The 18,484-nt window shown below is 46.6% G+C and overlaps 1 protein-coding gene across 3 annotated transcripts in view; it reads right to left on the bottom strand.

Moving 5' to 3' along the window:
* SEC24B (SEC24 homolog B, COPII component) overlaps window positions 1-18,484 on the bottom strand; it is a 153,133-nt gene that overhangs the window by 105,369 nt on the left and 29,280 nt on the right. For 2 of the 3 annotated variants that reach the window (XM_075349283.1, XM_075349292.1), the window contains exon 4: window positions 4,262-4,366. The exons of the other annotated variant lie outside the window; for it this stretch is intronic. In XM_075349283.1, coding sequence (XP_075205398.1) covers window positions 4,262-4,366 — 105 coding nt within the window. The remainder of the gene's footprint in view (window positions 1-4,261; window positions 4,367-18,484) is intronic. 3 annotated transcript variants of the gene reach the window in all.

Genomic DNA, 18,484 nt, shown 5'->3' with positions numbered 1-18,484 from the left:
GGGGTACATAGAGGCAGAGTCTGAGCCCACAGTAAGTGAATCCTCCTCGCCCTGCACCTCGGCTTGTAAATCAGAGCCGTGGGACGAGGAAGGAGAATGGTCCGTGCGTCTCCGTTTAGGGGGACGAGGTCCTAGGACATGCTCTGAGGGCTCTGCAGAGCTCGGAGCCGCAGAGACACCCTGAGAGGGAGGCTGATGCATAGACAGCAGCGTCCGGGACAGCTGCCCCATGGAATCGGCAAACGACTTGGAAAGAGCTTGTGAAAAGGATGCTACCCAAGCCGGGGGCTCAGCCACCGGGGCCGGAGCAGCCGGAGGGACCCCTGCGGAGGCTCCAGGCTGAGACACAACCATATTAGCACAGGCATCACAATGTGGGTATGTGCTTGGCTCTGGCAGAATGAGCTTGCACGCAGTGCATATAGCATACATGTTTGCAGCCTTGCTCCTAGTGACAGGCATGCTGCTGTGGAGGAAGTTCTGCAGCCAAAACACACTCCTGTAGAAAGCCTGAGAGTGTAATAAAAGTCCACAACCAGAGGTTGTGGCTTACCAGCCCTGCTCTCTGTGTGTCCTCCGGATTTCACCGCTCCCCTGTGAAGTGTCAGCCTTCCAGATAGTATGCAGCTGCAGCATCCAGCGCTTCCCAGTGTAAGAAACGCTGAGAAAATGGCGCTGGGAGAAGGAGGGGGGGCGTGTATAAGCCCAGGAGCGGGAAAAACAGAGGGCAGAGAGACACAGGGAGGTAGACAGGGGAGGGGACATCTCCCTAGAGAGGAGTGCCCTCCCCTCTGCTGGTCGGGCGGTGGGCGGCGCTGTATGCAAAACATGCAGAAGAAGCCAAAAACGAAACTAGGCCCAAACTGAAGCCGGGGCCTAGATTTTAAAGTGCGTCCGACGAGCAGGCACCGTCGGCGCGGTTCTCATGGGAAATTCCCAGAACCGGCCGAAATTAACAGTAACGCTAAGGCACATACTGTCCCCCTATTAAAAGTACCCGGGACCCCTGAAAAAACGTCTCAATACTTAGCTTTGAGACGCAGGGCCATGTCCCTGAGTGGGGGTTAACGCTCCTTCCAGCAGGGACCAGACAGGGCTGCGGATGGAGACCGGTCTTCTGCAAGCAGAGAGGACCGTGATGGCTCCCACTTCAAACAGAGCCTCGACAGAGGATGCAAAGGAGCTCGGCATGTGAAGGCTCCAGCCTTATTAAAATCAACCTTAACAGCACCCCACAGAGTGGAGCGTGAAGGGACATGCCGGGAGTCCAGACTGGACCCGCTTTTCTTCCAAATCTTTAAAAATTAAAATAAAAATATCAGGAAATGAAAATGTGTGTGATCCTCCTGGAACACAAAGCGTTGAACTGGGTAGATTGTCATCCAGGGGGTGTATATAGCCCGGAGGGAGGAGCTACACGTTTGAGTGTAGTGCTTTGTGTGTCCTCCGGAGGCGCTAGCTATACACCCATGGTTTGGGTCTCCCATGGAAGGAACGATAAAGAAAGCTTCATTTGAGCTTGGAGGCAGACAGACTCTTTCAAACTGTAAAGTTTGCCACTATATGGTGCATCTTTAAGAGGCAGACAAAAAAAAAAAAAAAAAAAAAAAAAATCCATTTACAGTGGAACCTTGTATTAAGAGTAACTTGGTTTGAGAGCAACTTGCAAGACAAGCAAAGCTTTTTAAACATTGTAACTTGGTTTAAGAGCAATGCTTTGCAAGAAGAGCAAATACTCAGTGTCCTTTCACCGTGCTCTGACCCGCTCTATAGGTAACACATTACATATGTAATGTATACCATACCCAGCATACCATGTACAGCACAGTATATACTATATAGTATGTCTATCAATTTGCATTTGTGGATACAGTACTGTACTTTCTTTCTGCTAGCCAGTACAGCACATTGCTTGTACTGTAATCAGTATTCCTACCTTACATTTGGCTTAGTTCTGCCCTTATTTTGGGGAGAACAGATTTGGGGTGTGTTTTTTGTGTATTGTGCTAGAATAAAGGTTTTCATATTTATACATCATTTTTTCTCTCTATATTACCTTCGGCACTCCAACAATTCTATTACACGCTAACGTGCAGTTAAATTTGTTTTGTTTTTTACTGTACAGCATTTTGTATTAGTGTACTGTAATAATTTTATAGGAACAAAGTACATTAGTTTGTTACTGTAATAAATTTATATAAATACAGTGCATATTTTTGGGTTCTAGAATGAATTGTCTTCGTTTCAATTATTTCCTATGGGAAAATTCGCTTTGATATAAGAGTAACTTGGTTTAAGAGCTCACTCCCGGAACCAATTATGCTCATAATCCAAGGTTCCACTGCATAAAATAGCTATATATTTATAGTAGTACAATACATTTTTCCATAATACTGAATATGTGATGCTGGAAATTAAAAGAATCTATTATATAAAATGATGTTCTTATGTATGAAAATACTGTTCACTTTCCATAAAAAGTCTGCAAACACCAACAAGAAAAAGAAGGAAAACAGGGAACGTTTCACAAAGATGTCAAGTAAATGTTCTGTATGAAAGCATTTCATGGTGATGCCCACATACATGATTATTATGGCTGCCATGCCTACAATTACGCCTTTCCTAGGCTCCTGAATGGCGACTCTTCCTGGTTGTGTAGTGTGAAACAGTTATTGTTAAAGACTCCAGTAAAACTGGGTGAATGTCAACCCCAAGGAAGCAGTGATGAGTGGATCGCGATAACACTGCTCAGAGGCAGAATTAGCTGAACAAGGTACTGTATTTAGAAAAAGCCTTCCCTATCAGTTTTAAAGAGAACCTGTCACCACTTTTTTTGGCTCTAAGCTGCGGCCACCCCCACCGGGCTCTTATATACAGCATTCTAATATGCTGTATATAAGAGCCCAGGCCGCTGTGACTACATAAAAAACACTTTATAATACTTACCCAACGGTCGCGCTGCGGTGGAATTGGGTCACGGAGGCGTCTCCGTTGTCCAACGCCGGCTCTTTCGGCCATCTTCGTCCTCCTCCTTCTGAAGCCGGGGTGCATGACGCGTCCGACGTCATCCACACTCGCCGGCATTTAGGTCCTGAGCAGGCGCACTTTGATCTGCCCTGAGCAGGGAAGATCAAAGTATTGTAGTGCGCTTGCGCAGGAACGGCGAGTGTGTATGACGTAGACGAGTCATGCACACAGGCTTCAGAAAAAGGAAGACGAAGATCGCTGAAAGAGGCGGCGCCGGAGAAGCCTCCGTGACCCAATTCCACCGCAGCGGGATCGTTGGGTAAGTATTCTAAAGTGTTTTTTATGTAGTCACAGCGGCCTGGGCTCCTATATACAGAATGTTAGAATGCTGTATATAACAGCCCTATGGTGGTGGCCGCAGCTTATAGCCAAAAAAAGGTGATGACAGGTTCCCTTTAAAGAGATGTGGCCACTATTGCAGACTTGTGAACCTCCTCTTTAAATTGAGAAGTCATCCATCCCTGACTTGTCCAATTAACATTGGAGTGATCTGACAGGTCACGAAAAGCAGAAAATGAAGAAGATTGTAACTGGCAAGTACGCACTCATGTGCTACAGTGCATTATTTAACTGATCAAGGTTCGACAGACAAGTTTTTCTAGTCATGCTCCATCCTTGGCAGGATCTGGTAGGCTGGGGAATATGGCAGACATGGAGGCTTTTCTGAGCCCTTGTACTTACCATTACAACTGTGAGGATGCCAATGCGCTGACAAAGGTACCTTTGTCAAATCCTTCACTTGCCGCTTTCACTACTGACAGGGGCATGTGAGGGGTTTAAAGGCTAAATTAGGACATTTTCTGGTCAAATCAGACAGAGCAGGAGTTCCACTGTTTACAATAGGAAACTCATGCTGTGGAAGGGTAAGGGCACAACTCTCTGATGTAACTGTATACCGGATTTGCGGAAATCATCTGCAACCTTGACATACAATTACATCATAAACTGGAAAACTCGTTTCAGCAATATGAAGAAAAATCTGCATTTTTTTTGGTATAGTGGTCTTCCGAGGAAGTTTGTAATAGTAATCTGAAAATGCCAACATGGTTTCCTTGTTCCACCATCATGCCAACGTGGACTAGAGTAGAGAAACTGATGAGAAATAAAGTACCAACATGAGCTCAGATTGCATTCAGGTTCAGCCATGGAAATATTGCAGTATGTTAGACACAGCCATGTCACAGAAGAGATGATGTTAATGATTAGGTTTGTAAAAAAAAAAGCTGAAGCAGACCTGCTTCCTCATCCTCCTCCTCCTCTTCCTCATCATCTGAGCTGGATGACAAGGGAGTTGGTGCACAGTTAGCTTGATTATTGACATATCCAGCATACTGCATGCCTGCAAATTATAGAAAGTACAAGAGAAGTCAGACAGGCAGGAAATCACAGCAAACAGGACAGAAGACTCACACAACGTTAGCTCTTCATCATAGCACTCAAAACCATGCCGCCATGTCTCTGACACCCTGCGATGCTAGATATAAGGCTTCCCAAACAAGAAAGCCATTAGTGTAAGGAGTGTGAGGCAATTCCATTATACCAAGAATAGAAAGAAAAGTCTGCTCTTTCTCCTTTATCTAGTGACCGCAGAGTACAATTTATTCCTAGAAAGAAGAGAGACTTTTTCCCTAATTCTGGATACCCACAACTAATCCATGGGGGCATTATTCATCCTCTGAATGTTAAAGGGGTATTCTCATCTTGCCATTTATGAGTGAGAAGGAAATACCTGTTTATACTTTAAGAACTAGACAAGCGGGCAGTGCTCTGCTGTTTCTGTAACTTGTATTTCACTTCTATCGGCTTTATATATCGCACTCGACTGTTTCCATAATACCACTGAAGGAAGATAGGAATTTCCATCTTGGACATGAAGGGCTGAGATGAAGGTATCGCTAAAGTGAGAATGTTTCTAGTCACCAAGCAAGCAGAGGTGATTTTAAAAAAACGGGAAAAGCTACTTCATCTGAGAGCAGCATAATGTAGGCAAAGAGATTCTGAAACTAACCATGGTTATCTTAGATCACTGTGTGCAGCCCTTCTGACTATCTCAGAATTGAGTGAAGCAGAGCTGGGAGATGTCCCCGCCCACACTAGGCTCTCAATAGAGATTGTGCATTGACTATGAGGTGTCAATCACAGCAGGGGGTGGTGTGACTCCTCAGCACACCACCCCCTGCTGTGATGTTAAATCATAGAGCAATTAACCCATTTGAATGAGTAAACAATAGCTCACACAGATAAGAGAAACATAGATGTTTTTACTTTTTTAACCCTCCCAGCATGTGGGCCTCAGGTTACATTGCAAAATCCTGGTGAGAGATTACCTTTAAGGTGTCAAAAAGCAAAAGTTAGTAGCCACTAGTCAAGTGAAACAGCTAAGGGCACCATGTTGATCATGCAAGTGATTATTTCCTTTCCATAGAATTTTCAGGCCAATTAAAAAATTAAAAGCAACATTTAGGGGCCATGTTAGACAGGCTAATGATACTCAGGCTAGCGCCATAGATTCTGTGAAGCAGGACATTACGCAAGTGGGCAACAGAGCAGATGATGCAGAAACTGACACAGCATAAGGCTATGTGCACACTTTGCTTTTTTACCTGCTTTTTCAACTGCAGCATTTTAATGCCAAAATGCATGCGTTCTGCTTTTCAAGCAAAGTCTATGGGAATTTGGAATTTCTTGTGCGCACTATGCTGTTTAAAACGCTGTGTTTTTGTGGCAGAAAAAGAGAATTTTGTTACTTACCGTAAATTCTTTTTCTTATAGTTCCGTCATGGGAGACCCAGACCATGGGTGTATAGCTACTGCCTCCGGAGGACACACAAAGTTACTACACTGAAAACGTGTAGCTCCTCCCTCCTAGCATATACACCCCCTGCTAGCCAGACCTAGCCAGTTTAGTGCAAAAGCTGAAGGAGGACATCCACCCACAAGAAGAGACGGAGTAAAATCCGGCAGAACCGGAACCTCTGTCTACAACAATAACAGCCGGTGAAGACACACGGAACAAGAAACCTGCCAACAGGCAATAGGGAGGGTGCTGGGTCTCCCATGACGGAACTATAAGAAAAAGAATTTACGGTAAGTAAAAAATTCTCTTTTTCTTTATCGTTCCTATGGGAGACCCAGACCATGGGACGTCCTAAAGCAGTCCATGGGTGGGAATAAACAGACAACTGAGAAGCAGGAAAACCCAACTTCACAAATGGGCGACAGACGCCTGAAAGATGCGTCTGCCGAAGCCCGCGTCTGCCAAAGCAAGAGCATGCCTTGGATAGAGCTTCGAAAAAGTATGCAGACTAATTCGAGCTGCAGTCTGACAGACCTACTGAGCCGTAGCCTGGTGCCTGAAAACCCAAAAGGCACCGACAGGTCTGATCAAATGTGCTCTGATCCCCGGCGGGGAAGGTACTTGAGTACACTTGTAGGCCTCGGAAATGGCCGACCTAAGCCAACGAACCAGGGTCGGCTTAGATGCCGAGAGACCGCTACGCTGACTAGCAGTCAGTACCAGAGAGAGAGAGGTGCACCGCCTAATAACGGCGGTGCGAGACACATAGATCCGGGGGGCCCGGACCAGATCCAGGATATGCAACGCTTCCTCAAAGCGATGAACAGGAGCCGGACAAAATGAAGGCAGGAAAATTGCCCCGGATAAGGTGGAAGCTATAACCACCTTAGGGAAAAAAGTCCGGAATCGGACGGAGACCACCTTGTCTTGATGCAAAAGACCAAGAAGGGGGTTACTCAGAGAGTGCAGCCAGAACTCCCTGGCGGGAAATTATAGCCACTAGAAAGACTACTTTCTGTGAGAGATGAAACAAAGAAACCTCCCTAAGAGGCGCAAAGGGGGGTTTCCGGGAACCGGGAGGACCGGATTAAGGTCCCAAGGCTCCATAGGCCGCCGGAAAGGCGGAACGATGTGAGACGCGCCCTTAAAGGGGCGCACCGGAGCCAGCCGGACAATACGCCGCTGGCAGATACTGACAGAGCCGAGACCTGTCCGTTAATGAGGGATAGTCCTAGCTGTAGACCGGACTGTGGAAGGGACAGGAGGGTCGGCAAGGCTAAAAAGGTCCAAGGACACCTTGGAGCTCGAGTCATAGCGGAAGACAACTTCAGGAAGGATACCAGAAGTCGCCAAGATCCAGGACTCAATAGCTACGCCGTCAATCTGAGAATCCAGAATTCTGACGGAAAAACCGGACCTTTGAGAAAAAGTCTGAACGGTCCGGAAGATGCCATGGCAACCCAACGGACAAAAGGAGCAGGTCAGGATACCAAGCCTGCCTGGGTCAGTCTGGAGTAAGAGAATGACCCGACGGCCCCCTTTTTTACTGATCTTGCGCAGGACTCTGGGCAAGAGGTAGAGACGAAGCTGGGATCAAATATGAACCAGTGTGTCTACTGCAAAACCTGAGGATTGTGGACCACGGTTGGACAGCTGAAATAGTTTGCCTCGCAGTCTTGACATAGGATGTGGGCTGCGGCTACGGTGGACTAGGAGTCCCTTGTCCACTGAAGGATGTTGAGGCGCTAAGATTGCCAGGCGGCTGAGTGTCCCGCTCTGGAAGATGATGTAGGAAAACGCTGTCACGTTATCCGACTGAACTCGAATGTGCCTAGCCGCCCAAAGATGGTGAAGGCTTAGAGAGCTAGAATACAGCTCTGATTTCCAGCCCATTGATCTAGAGGGCTGATTCGGACAGAGTCCAAGCGCCCTGCGCTCCGCGGTGGGGATATACTGCTCCCAAGGCGGAAAGACCAGCACCCTGGTGAGGATCACCCGGGACGGGGGCAGGAAGGAGCGTCCCCGAGACAGAGTGGCCGAAACCACCACTGCAAACGAGCCCCCGGTCAGTGGCAAAACCACAACCCCGTGGAAGGAGGGAGTTCGCGTGTACAGCGGGAAACATCCAGTCTCAGAGGACGCAGGAGAAACTGGGCAAGGAATCGCTTCCATTGACGCCACCGTCTGACCAGCACCTGTATTTGGTGTCTGATAGAATGACGTCGACCGCCAGCGGAGAGACTACTGAGCGACTAAGAGCGGCTTCACAAGAGCCGACAGTCTCGAATTGCGTCCCTGAGAACCTCTGGTTCGAATTCAGAGTGGACTTGAACAGAATGACAAGCCACCCGAATAGGTTAGAGTGGCGAGAGTAAGCGAAGTACTCTGCTAAGAGTCTGCACTGGATGAAGCCCCGAAGAAGGCCGTCCAGGACAAACGATCACTGCCAATCCCTAGGGGTGCAGGACCCTAATCACAGCAGCCCCATGAGAATACTCGAGAGGCCGTGGCTAACCCTAAGGGAAGAGCCACAAATTGGACCACTCCGATGGCAAAACGTAGTCAACGCTGGTGTGAAACTGCGATTGACCCCTGCAGAAAGGCATCTCCAATGCCGATGGCTGCTAGGGAATCTCCTTGGGTTCTTGATTGATCCGGTGAAAAAACACACGGAACAAGACTGAGACTCCATGTGAAAACGCCACACCTGACCATGCTTGAAAAGCTAAGATCCAGGTCGGAAGGCACCGCCCTGTTCGGGGACTAGACATAGATTTAAACAAAAATCTCAGAACCGTTCCTAGTCGGGAACCGGTACAATTACTCCATTGGCCTGCAAGAAATGCCACGGCCTGAGAAGTCTTGGAGCCGGAAGGAGGTGACAGAAAAAATCTGTTTGGCGGGTGGACAGAATTCCATCCCGTAGCCATGGGAGATATAATCCCGCCCCCACTGAACGGAGACGTGTTAGAACCATACGTCGCCAAGTGGAGAGAACCTGCCACCGACCAGGAGGAGGTTGGCGGCTAGATAGCCCGGAGGAAGCTGACTGAGTGGCAGCATCTCCTGCGGTCTTTTGAAGACGCAGCTTCAAGCCAATTGGTTCTATGAACCTAGGCCGAGCTAGAGGACGATCAGATGGAGGAACGGAACCACCGAAACCTCAACTGATTCCTGCCCTGGACAGGTACCCTGTTGGTGGCAAGGAAGAACTCTCCCCTCCGAGAGTTTCCTAAATGTCATCCAGTTGGTTCCGAAGAGACTGGTCCCCCCAAAGGGGAGCCCAGGAAGGAACCTCTATAGAGGCATCTGCCTTCTATTTCCGAACAGGAGCCTGCGGATAGCGAGGAAAGTAGTCAAAACCACCGCCGTGCGGTGTCCCGCATGGCAGACTTGGCAGAGGATGAAAAGACTGAAGTCTGGAAGTTCAGGCAACCGTCTTGGGCATAGAGTCCCTATGAGGGAATGCCTCTCCTCTGAGGAGTCATCAGCCACTGACATAACGGTCCGGGCTGAGCCACCTGAGGTGAATGAGCCCACCTCTTGACTACCATTGGACATGGGAAAAACAGTCCTCAGAATCACGCTTCATAGGAAGCGACTGTCAGAGCGGACTCTGGGCTGGTCACAGGGGCCTGAAAACTGGAGTGGTTAAGGAACACACGTTGTGTTCACCTAGATAAGGTAACTCCGGCGGATTGAGGTCCAGTACAAAATTAATGTACCGTGGGATCCTTATAGAGGTGCCGTCAGCCACTGATACAACTATCCGGGCTAAAAGTCTAGACACCGGAGTGGCCACCCTTGGCGAATGAGTACACTCCTTGATCACCTCCGATGGGAGGGAAAACAGGCAGCAGAATCCCGCTGTGGGATCTGCAGGATAGGCTGTGGGCTTGGACGCAGCGGGCTGAAAACTGGAGTGGTTAAGGAACACACTCTTCGTCTTGTTAAAGGTATACTGATGCATTTCTGCCAGCGGGGAATACTGCCCTGATACCGGCGGATGGAGGCCCAATAGAATAATGGACACAATCCAATTATCCGCATCCGCGTCACCTACGGACGGATCAAAGTACCTAAAGTAGCGTCCGAGCCCCTGGTAGAGACATCCTCCTCGTCCAGTGAGTCAGCTCGTATCAGAGCTGCGGGACGGGGAGGACAGGGGACCCTGCGTCTCCCTGTCAGGAGGACGGGGTCTGTGAGCTTTGCTGAGCAAGCAGAAAACGCCCTGAGAAGGGGGCTGCATGCTCAGCAGATGCCGGGACAGCCGACCCCTGGAAAACAGATTCCCCCAGGGGTCAGCCACCGAACCCGGAGCAGCTGGGGGGACCATGAATGAGCCCCCAAGCTGAGGGGCCACAGTGGTTAGGAGCTCGAGCCGTACGAGACTACCAGCAGTGGATAATAAAAACAGCCTGCAGCCTCGCTCTGTGAGACCTGCTGCAGAGGTGGGGGCTCTGTCTAGAATACCCAAGACAGGGGTTCAGCCTGGGGAAGACTCCAGGCTGAGGCACCACCACATAAGAACCATTACAGTATGATCTATGCCGGTTCAGGCAATATTACAGCCTTGGAGCTTTGCTCCTAGTGAGACATGCTGCTGAGGAAGAGGTTCTGTAATAAAGAATTAACCCCTTCAGAATGCCCTGATAGTGTATAAAAAGTGCACAACCAGAGGTTGTGACTGATCAGGCCGCTATTGTGAGTGCCCCCCCGGGTTCCAAGCCTGGACCCCCAGCCAGATATCCCCCCCCTCTGCACTGCAGAGCAGCCATCGCCGATCAGCGTACTAAGAACGCTGAGAAAATGGCGCCAGAGTGAGGGGGGGGCGGGGGTTAACGCAGGAGCGGGAACGGAGGGCTAAGGAGATGTACAGGGGAGGGAATCAGCTCCTCAACAAGGAGTGTCCCCCCCTGTGCAGGGCGGCCGGCGGGCGGCGCTGCAGTGTCCCCCTGCATGACTGACATGCAGGGGAACAATAACGAAACTAGGCCGCGGCTGAAGCCGGGGCCTAGAGTTATGCACGCGGCCGACAATCAGGCATCATTGGCGCGGTTCTCAGTAAAAACTGTGGAACCGGCCGGAAACACATTAAAAAGCAGCGTTATCAAAGAAAATCACTGTCCCACCAATAAAAGTGCCCCACATTGCAGAAGGACCCTTAAATAACGTCTCTATACTTAGCTTTGAGACGCAGGGTCCAGTCCCTGGTGGGGTGGGGGTCCAGTGCTATGTCCAGCAGGGTCCTGCCAAAGGGCTGCGGATGGAGGCCGGTCTCCTGCAAGGCAGTGAGAACCGTGTTGGCTCTAACTTCAAGCCAGAGCCCCTAAGGGATGTTGAAGGAGCGCGGCATGAAGGGATTTCTGCCCTGAAGTCAACCTTAACAGCACCGCCGCCAGGGGGGTGTGAAGGGACATGCCGGGGGTCCAGTGGACCCGCTTTTCTTCCAAATCTTTAGAAAAAATGAAAAATCAAAAAAGGATGCATGTGTGTGTGTGATCCTCCTGACACAAAGCATGAAACTGGCTAGGTCTGGCTAGCAGGGGGTGTATATGCTAGGAGGGAGGAGCTACACGTTTTGAGTGTAGTAACTTTGTGTGTCCTCCGGAGGCAGTAGCTATACACCCATGGTCTGGGTCTCCCATAGGAACGATAAAGAAATTTGGGCAAAAACTCTGCTTTAGGCTATGTGCTCACTTTGCGTCGATGTACTTGTAGTTTAAAACGCAAATGGCAAAAACAATTGACATGTTGCGTCTTTAAAAGGCAGAGTTTTTGCCTAAATTTCTGCAACAAAAAAGCAGCGTTTTTGAACAGCATAGTGCGCACAAGAAATCCCAAATTCCCATAGACTATGCTTGAAAAGCAGAACACATGCATTTTGGCATTAAAACGCTGCAGTTGAAAAAGCAGCGAAAAAGCAGGTAAAAAAGCAAAGTGCGCACATAGCCTAACTATATCAGAGAATTGACGAACAATACCTCATTATAGGTGAACATATTACTCAGATCTTGGGCCTTTTAATACTTATATTCTCCATAGCTGTGGTCTGTCTGAGGATATGCCTTCCCATATGCTGGAGAAAATGGTTAACACCTTATTATTTATTGCTTACTTGGGAGGAAGGAGAACAGAAATTAAAATGGACATAATTCACAGAACTCTTGGTCCTAAATCCACCATGGCTTCCAGACCACATGATGTTGTTTGCCATATCCATTTTTACAAGGAAAACAAAGCTATCCTGCAAACTGCAAGGGCTAAAAGAATATCCAATTGGAAGGATGTGACATTGTTATTCTCCCAGATCTTGCTCAGCATACACTCCAAGAACATTACAATCATTTAATCAATTACTTTGAGACCAAGGTATCTTTTACCGGTGGGGGGGATCCCATTCCAGCTAATAGCAAAAAAGGATGGCTGCTCTGCTTTATTTCAGAATTTGGGGATCTCCCTGGAATCCTATCCATCTTGCCTGAGATCTTGTCGTGACGGTCACCTCAGAAACATGAGATCCATGACAGGATGACTGGTTAGCATATGTGGCCTTCACTAGGCTTACAATCCGGCTGTTATTAGTGTTGATCAGTGTTGTATATAGGTGGTTGCCGGGAGGTGCCTCTGAATAATCATAAATTATATATTTGGTTCTTTCTTGCATCTATTCCTCCATCATCAATTTCTTTTCCTCCTTTCCTTGTCTAATCTTTTCTTCTCTATATTATGTCTTTGCTGTTGGGTATACTACATCCACATTGGTTATTTGAGTAATTTGTGTCTCTTGCAGAGGCCATCTCTTCATGGGTTCCTCAACCCCACTTGGGTACCGGGGCCTGTCAATAGGTCCTCTGTTCTCCTGCTAAGTTTTAATAGTTTAATTTGGCTCACGGACGGTGTCTCTTCCATTATACTATGTCTCCCCATGTTTGTCATGTCTGTACCCGGTCTATCTCCCTCCCTTCTATGTTCATTATGGCCAAGATAACATTTACGTCTTTTAATGCGAGGGAGTTCAATAGTCCTATGAAAACAGAGGCGGCTATTGTATTTTTTACACAATAGCTATGAATCAGGAAACACACTTTAAAGTTTTTATCTGTTCTTAAGTGCTTAAATAAGTACTACAATATCTGGTCCCATTCTACTAATCCAAACAATAAAATGAAAAGGTTACCATTGCTTTCCACAAATGTCTTCCCTTTCAGACTCTGGAGTCAAGGGCTGATTAGGAGGGTAGATACATTTTAGGCCCAGTCACACACAACGACTTACCAGCGATCCCGAAAACGATGCGACCTGATAAGAATCGCAGGTAAGTCGCTGGGAGGTCGCAGGTGAGATGTCACACAGTCACATCTTACCAGCGATGCAGGAACAATACAGGTTGCAGTAGCCACCTGTATAACGATCTCAGCAGTCACACAGTATCAAACACAGCGATGGGTCCTGCCCAGCAGGACATCGCCTTTGAAGAAAATGGCCTGGACCATTCTGCAACGACTACGGATCTCACAGCAGGGGCCTGATCGCTGGTAGGTGTCACACATAACAAGATCGCTAACGGGATCGTTACTGTGTCACAGAAACCGTGACTCAGCTGTGATGTCGCTAGCGATCTCGTTATGTGTGACGGTACCTTTAGAGTGTCTATTGCTAAAAAGAACATTGTAATTTCTATTTTTCCTCAAAGATCAAAAACCATTTAGAAATAAAGTCTTACAGGCATTGGCTGAATTCACTGAGGGTTACTCTCATCTTGGGAGGAGATTTTAATATTCCCTTTGATTCTTCGATGGGCAGGTAATGTTTCCTTTTCGTAGTATCAAGAAACAACTTGTGAAGCTTCACTTAGTAGACTTCTAGCGTGTACTCCATCCGGGTCAAAAATACTTCAGTCATCACTAAGTTATTCACAACACTTATAGCCATCTAGATTATATTTTCATTTCTCAATCTATTGGACTTCTCCCACATGTTCTATTGATATTTCTATGGTCTGATCACGCACCAGTTTTGGGGTCAATTGGCGTATCTTCCCATACTACAAGGAGTTTCTGTTGGAGACTTAATTATTTTTTATGAGATCAAACATGCAAAGAGATCAATGAGTGTATACAAACATTGTTTTGCCAATCACAAAAATGACGCTACCAGTCCTATCATTAAATGGGAGGTGTAGAAATTATTATTATTATTATTTATTATTATAGCGCCATTTATTCCATGGCGCTTTACAAGTGAGAGAGGGTATACGTACAACAATCATTAACAGTACATAACAGACTGGTATAGGAGTAGAGGATCCTGCCCGCGAGGGCTCACAGTCTACAGGGAATGGGTGATGGTACAATAGGTGAGGACAGAGCTGGTTGCGCAGTGGTCTACTGGACTGAGGGCTATTGTAGGTAAATAAGTCTTTAGAGGGATTTTTATAACTCAAAGCTCTAGAATTAAAAAGAAGAAAAGTCAGAAGTTCTTAGAACATTTTTTTACCTCTCTTGCCCAGTTGAAATGTACTAAACACCACCAGACCCTCTCATGCCATTAAAAAGGAAATGTTTGATGTACAGAAACAAATCCTCCAAATATTACATCGCAAATCCCTGTGTCTACATGACAAAATTCCTAAGGGCTATTTTGAATATGGCAACAGGTGCGGCAGGTGGCTTTCTCGAGCTCTTCATCCCCGAATATTTACACATATTATGAACATTAATTTTCCAACAGTCAGGTTTATTCCCCTTTGGACATTTTAGAGGACTTTAGATTATACTGCACTACTTTGTATAACATCGGTGGATCCTCTAAGGAGGAAGTCGATAGAAGTAAAAAGGTGTTCTAACCCTATCTGGATCATTTTGCTACTCCCTCCTTAGAGACATGTCAATCACAGGAGTTGGAGAGCGATTTCCAGTTGAATGAGGTTTTGGGGGTGAGTAACGATCTAAAAGGAAATAAGAGCCCAGGTCCTGACATTTTTTTTCCTAGATTCTTTAAGCCATTTAAGGAACATTTGGCTCCAATTTTATTGCTCTCTTTTAAATCCATAGAATTGGGGAAGAAGTTTCCCATGCAATCATTACTAGCTCATAATATGGTTATCCCTGAGGCAGATAAAGACCACACACATTGTAACAACTTCTGACTAATTTCATTAATTACGGTAACTTAGATCTAAACATATATTCCAAGTCTTAGCTCTTAGGTTTCAACCCCAGATTGCGGGCATTATATATAAAGAACAGGTAGGTTTCATTATGGGCAGGCAGGCCATGGATAAGACAATCAAGACCGTGACCATTATTGAGAGGGTGCACCCTCAGGAGATCCCATCCTGCCTAATGTCTCTAGATGATGAGAAAGCTTTTAATGAGGTGGGGTGGGATTTTCTGGGGACAACGATGAGTAGCCTTTACACCTCTCCTATGGCCCAAGTTAGGGTCAATTGCAGTCTCTCTAAACCCTTCAATATACCTAATGGCATGCGTCAGGGTTGTACTCTGTCCTTTCTTCTTTATATTTTGGTTATGGAGAAACTGTCCAATGCTCTTAAAGCTAATCCTTCTATATTAGGGATTGCAATAGGTAATAAAAACACATTGTCCATTTTTGCGGATGACCTCCTACTATAGGTCATTTCTCCTAGGATTTCCATTCCAGTGATCTTAGCTGAATTTAAACATTTCTCTTTATTATCGAAGGCTAAGTTCACACAACCGTTGTTTTTTCCAACCAGGCACACTCCGGTTTGTGCCTGATGCAACGGATCAGTCTCAGATTGTGTAAAAACTGATGCGACGGATCCGGTAAAAAAAAAAAAAAAAAAAAAAATAAAAAAAAAAAAAAAAAAGGATCCTTTCTTTTTCTCTCTTTATGCTGAGAGACCCCACCATCATCGCACAAAAACCGGCACTACCACCCGCACCATCACCATCACCACACACGCAGGCACTACCGCACGCATCATCACCGCACACATCATCACCGCACACGCAGGCGCAGGCACTACCGCACGCATCATCACCGCACAAACACTGGCACTACCGCACGCATCAAAAACGCACACGCAGGCACTACCGCATGCATCATCTTCACACAAACACCGGCACTACCGCACGCATCATCACCGCACAAAAACCAGCACTACCGCACGCATCATCACCGCACACGCAGGAACTACAGCACGCATCATCACCGCACACGCAGGCACTCCCGCACGCATCACCACCGCACACGCGGGCACTCCCGCAAGCATCATTACCGCACACGCAGGCACTCCCGCACGCATCATCACCGCGCACGCCCCGGCACTACCTCGGTGACGTCACCGCTGACAGAGGTTCACTTCAGTTGCTGCGTGGAGCTGTAGAGAGCGACGGTGTTCTACTGCCGCTCCTGTCAGCTTCATGTAGCAGAGCTGAAATCGTCGTGGGACCTCTGTGGATTACGTCGGACCTGGAGGGGTATTTGGGGATTTTAATAAAATGGTGAAAGGGGGTGTTTTTTTGTCTTTTATTCCAAATAAAGTATTTTTTTGAGTGTATGTGTTTATTTACTTTCACTTACAGGTTAATCATTGGGGATGTCTCAGACGCCTGCCATGATTAACCCCTTATTACCCCCGATTGCCACCGCACCAGGGCAATTTGGGATGAGCCGGATAGAGTCCCAGGGCTGTCGCATCTAATGGATGCGGCAATTCCGGGCGGCTGCTGGCTGATATTTTTAGGCTGGGGGGCTCCCAATAACGTGGAGCTCCCCATCCTGAGAATACCAGCCTTCAGCCGTGTGGCTTTATCTTGGCTGGTATCAAAATTGGGGGGGACCGCACGCCGTTTTTTTTTTAATTATTTATTTTACTGCAAGATATAGACGCGCCCACCGGCGGCTGTGATTGGTTGCTGTGAGACAGCTGTCACTCAGCGTGGGGGCGTGTCTGACTGCAACCAATCATAGGCGCCGGTGGAAGCAGTGAATACGAGATTGAATAATAGGCGGTCGGCATTTTCAAATCAGGAGAAGCCGCCAGAGCTTTGTGACAGCCGTGCAGCGCCGGTGACCAGTGAGAGTGAGTGATTGATTTTCTGACAAGCAATGAATTTATATCACCTCTGGGCATGCTCAGAAGTGAAAACCGGATCCGGTACATGCTTCCGGCGTTTGACGCATGACACCGTATCCGGCGTGCATAGACTTTCATTATGCACCATGCCGCACAGCGCCGCACCCGGCGTTATGCAGTTTTTTGATGCTGGGAAAAAAACGTTCCTTTCTGCGTCCTGTGCGGCCGCCGGAGAGACGATTTTTGCCACATCCGGCAAAAACCGGATCAAACGCAAGTACATGCGGCACAATCCGGCGCTAATAAAACTCTGAGGAAAAAACGCACCCGGCGGCAAAAAAAAAAAAAAAAAAAGGATGCGTTTTTCCCGCAAAGCGCCGGATTGTGCTGCACAGCAAAAACCTGATGTGTGAACATACCCTAACTGTAAAGTGAATATTTCTAAATCATAGATCCTTAATATTCATATATCGGGGGCAGAGGCCTTATTGCTTAGCTCTTCATTTCCCTTTAACCCGTTACTTGCTCAATTAGCAATTTTCTTTTTTTATTAAATGACAGATTTTTAATGATTTGGGTCCTAATGAATCAGAAACATAATTTGACAAATTATAATTATTTTATTAATAATTATTAATAATTAATAAATTAAAATAATAATTATTGGACCGAATTATAAAATCTTAGTTGCTAGAAGCAAAAGATTAGGCGTCCCAAAAAAAGGACATTGGTAGATAATAGGTTAAGTGACCGTATGAAATATTTAGGGATCATTATCCCAGCTGATCGGCACTATTAATTTCTTACCTCTCCTCCGTGGGGATTTATTGAACTGGTCCTGGATTTGTTTTCATGGTTTGGTAGGGTTAACATTCTGAAGATGGATGTCTTACCAAGGATACTTTATCTTTTTCAGACTATTCCATCTATTCTTCAGTTTATACAAGCAAACAAAAAACACATCTCAACTTACTAGAGTATATAGATGTGGACAATGAGTCATGGAGCAAAATTTTGCTATATACAGAAAACAGATACAAAACAAGAAGAAAAAATTCTGTATCACAGCTAGGGTTAAAAAAGGTTTCTTTATTGAAATTGTTTTTGTAAAAAGACTAACAACAGTCAGCAGGTGGCGCTGAAGTTCTACAGAGGGAAATGCTGCAACATAATGGAACAAACACTAAAAGGACTCATTTAAACTCACCAGTGGTGATAGTGCGGAACCACTATAACACATCAACATATCAGTGTATATATATACCATCACCAATGGAGCGCATCATCAAAGGAGTCCTTACAAACATATTATACAAAATATTAAAGCAGTATATACCTCGTATAGATAGAAGCGCCCAGCACACTCCCTACATACATGCACGTTTCGGTATACGCCTTCTTGTGAAACGTGCATGTATGTAGGGAGTGTGCTGTTCGCTTCTATCTATACGAGGTATATACTGCTGTAATATTTTGTATAATATGTTTGTAAGGACTCCTTTGATGTTGCGCTCCAATGGTGATAGCGTGGTCCACGTTTGGATTCATATATATACACTGATATGTTGATGTGTTATAGTGCTTCCGCACTA

The sequence above is a fragment of the Anomaloglossus baeobatrachus genome, chromosome 1 (assembly GCF_048569485.1).
Source record: "Anomaloglossus baeobatrachus isolate aAnoBae1 chromosome 1, aAnoBae1.hap1, whole genome shotgun sequence".
NCBI classification, from domain to species: Eukaryota; Metazoa; Chordata; class Amphibia; order Anura; family Aromobatidae; genus Anomaloglossus; species Anomaloglossus baeobatrachus.
This window is presented reverse-complemented; position numbering and strand designations above follow the sequence as displayed.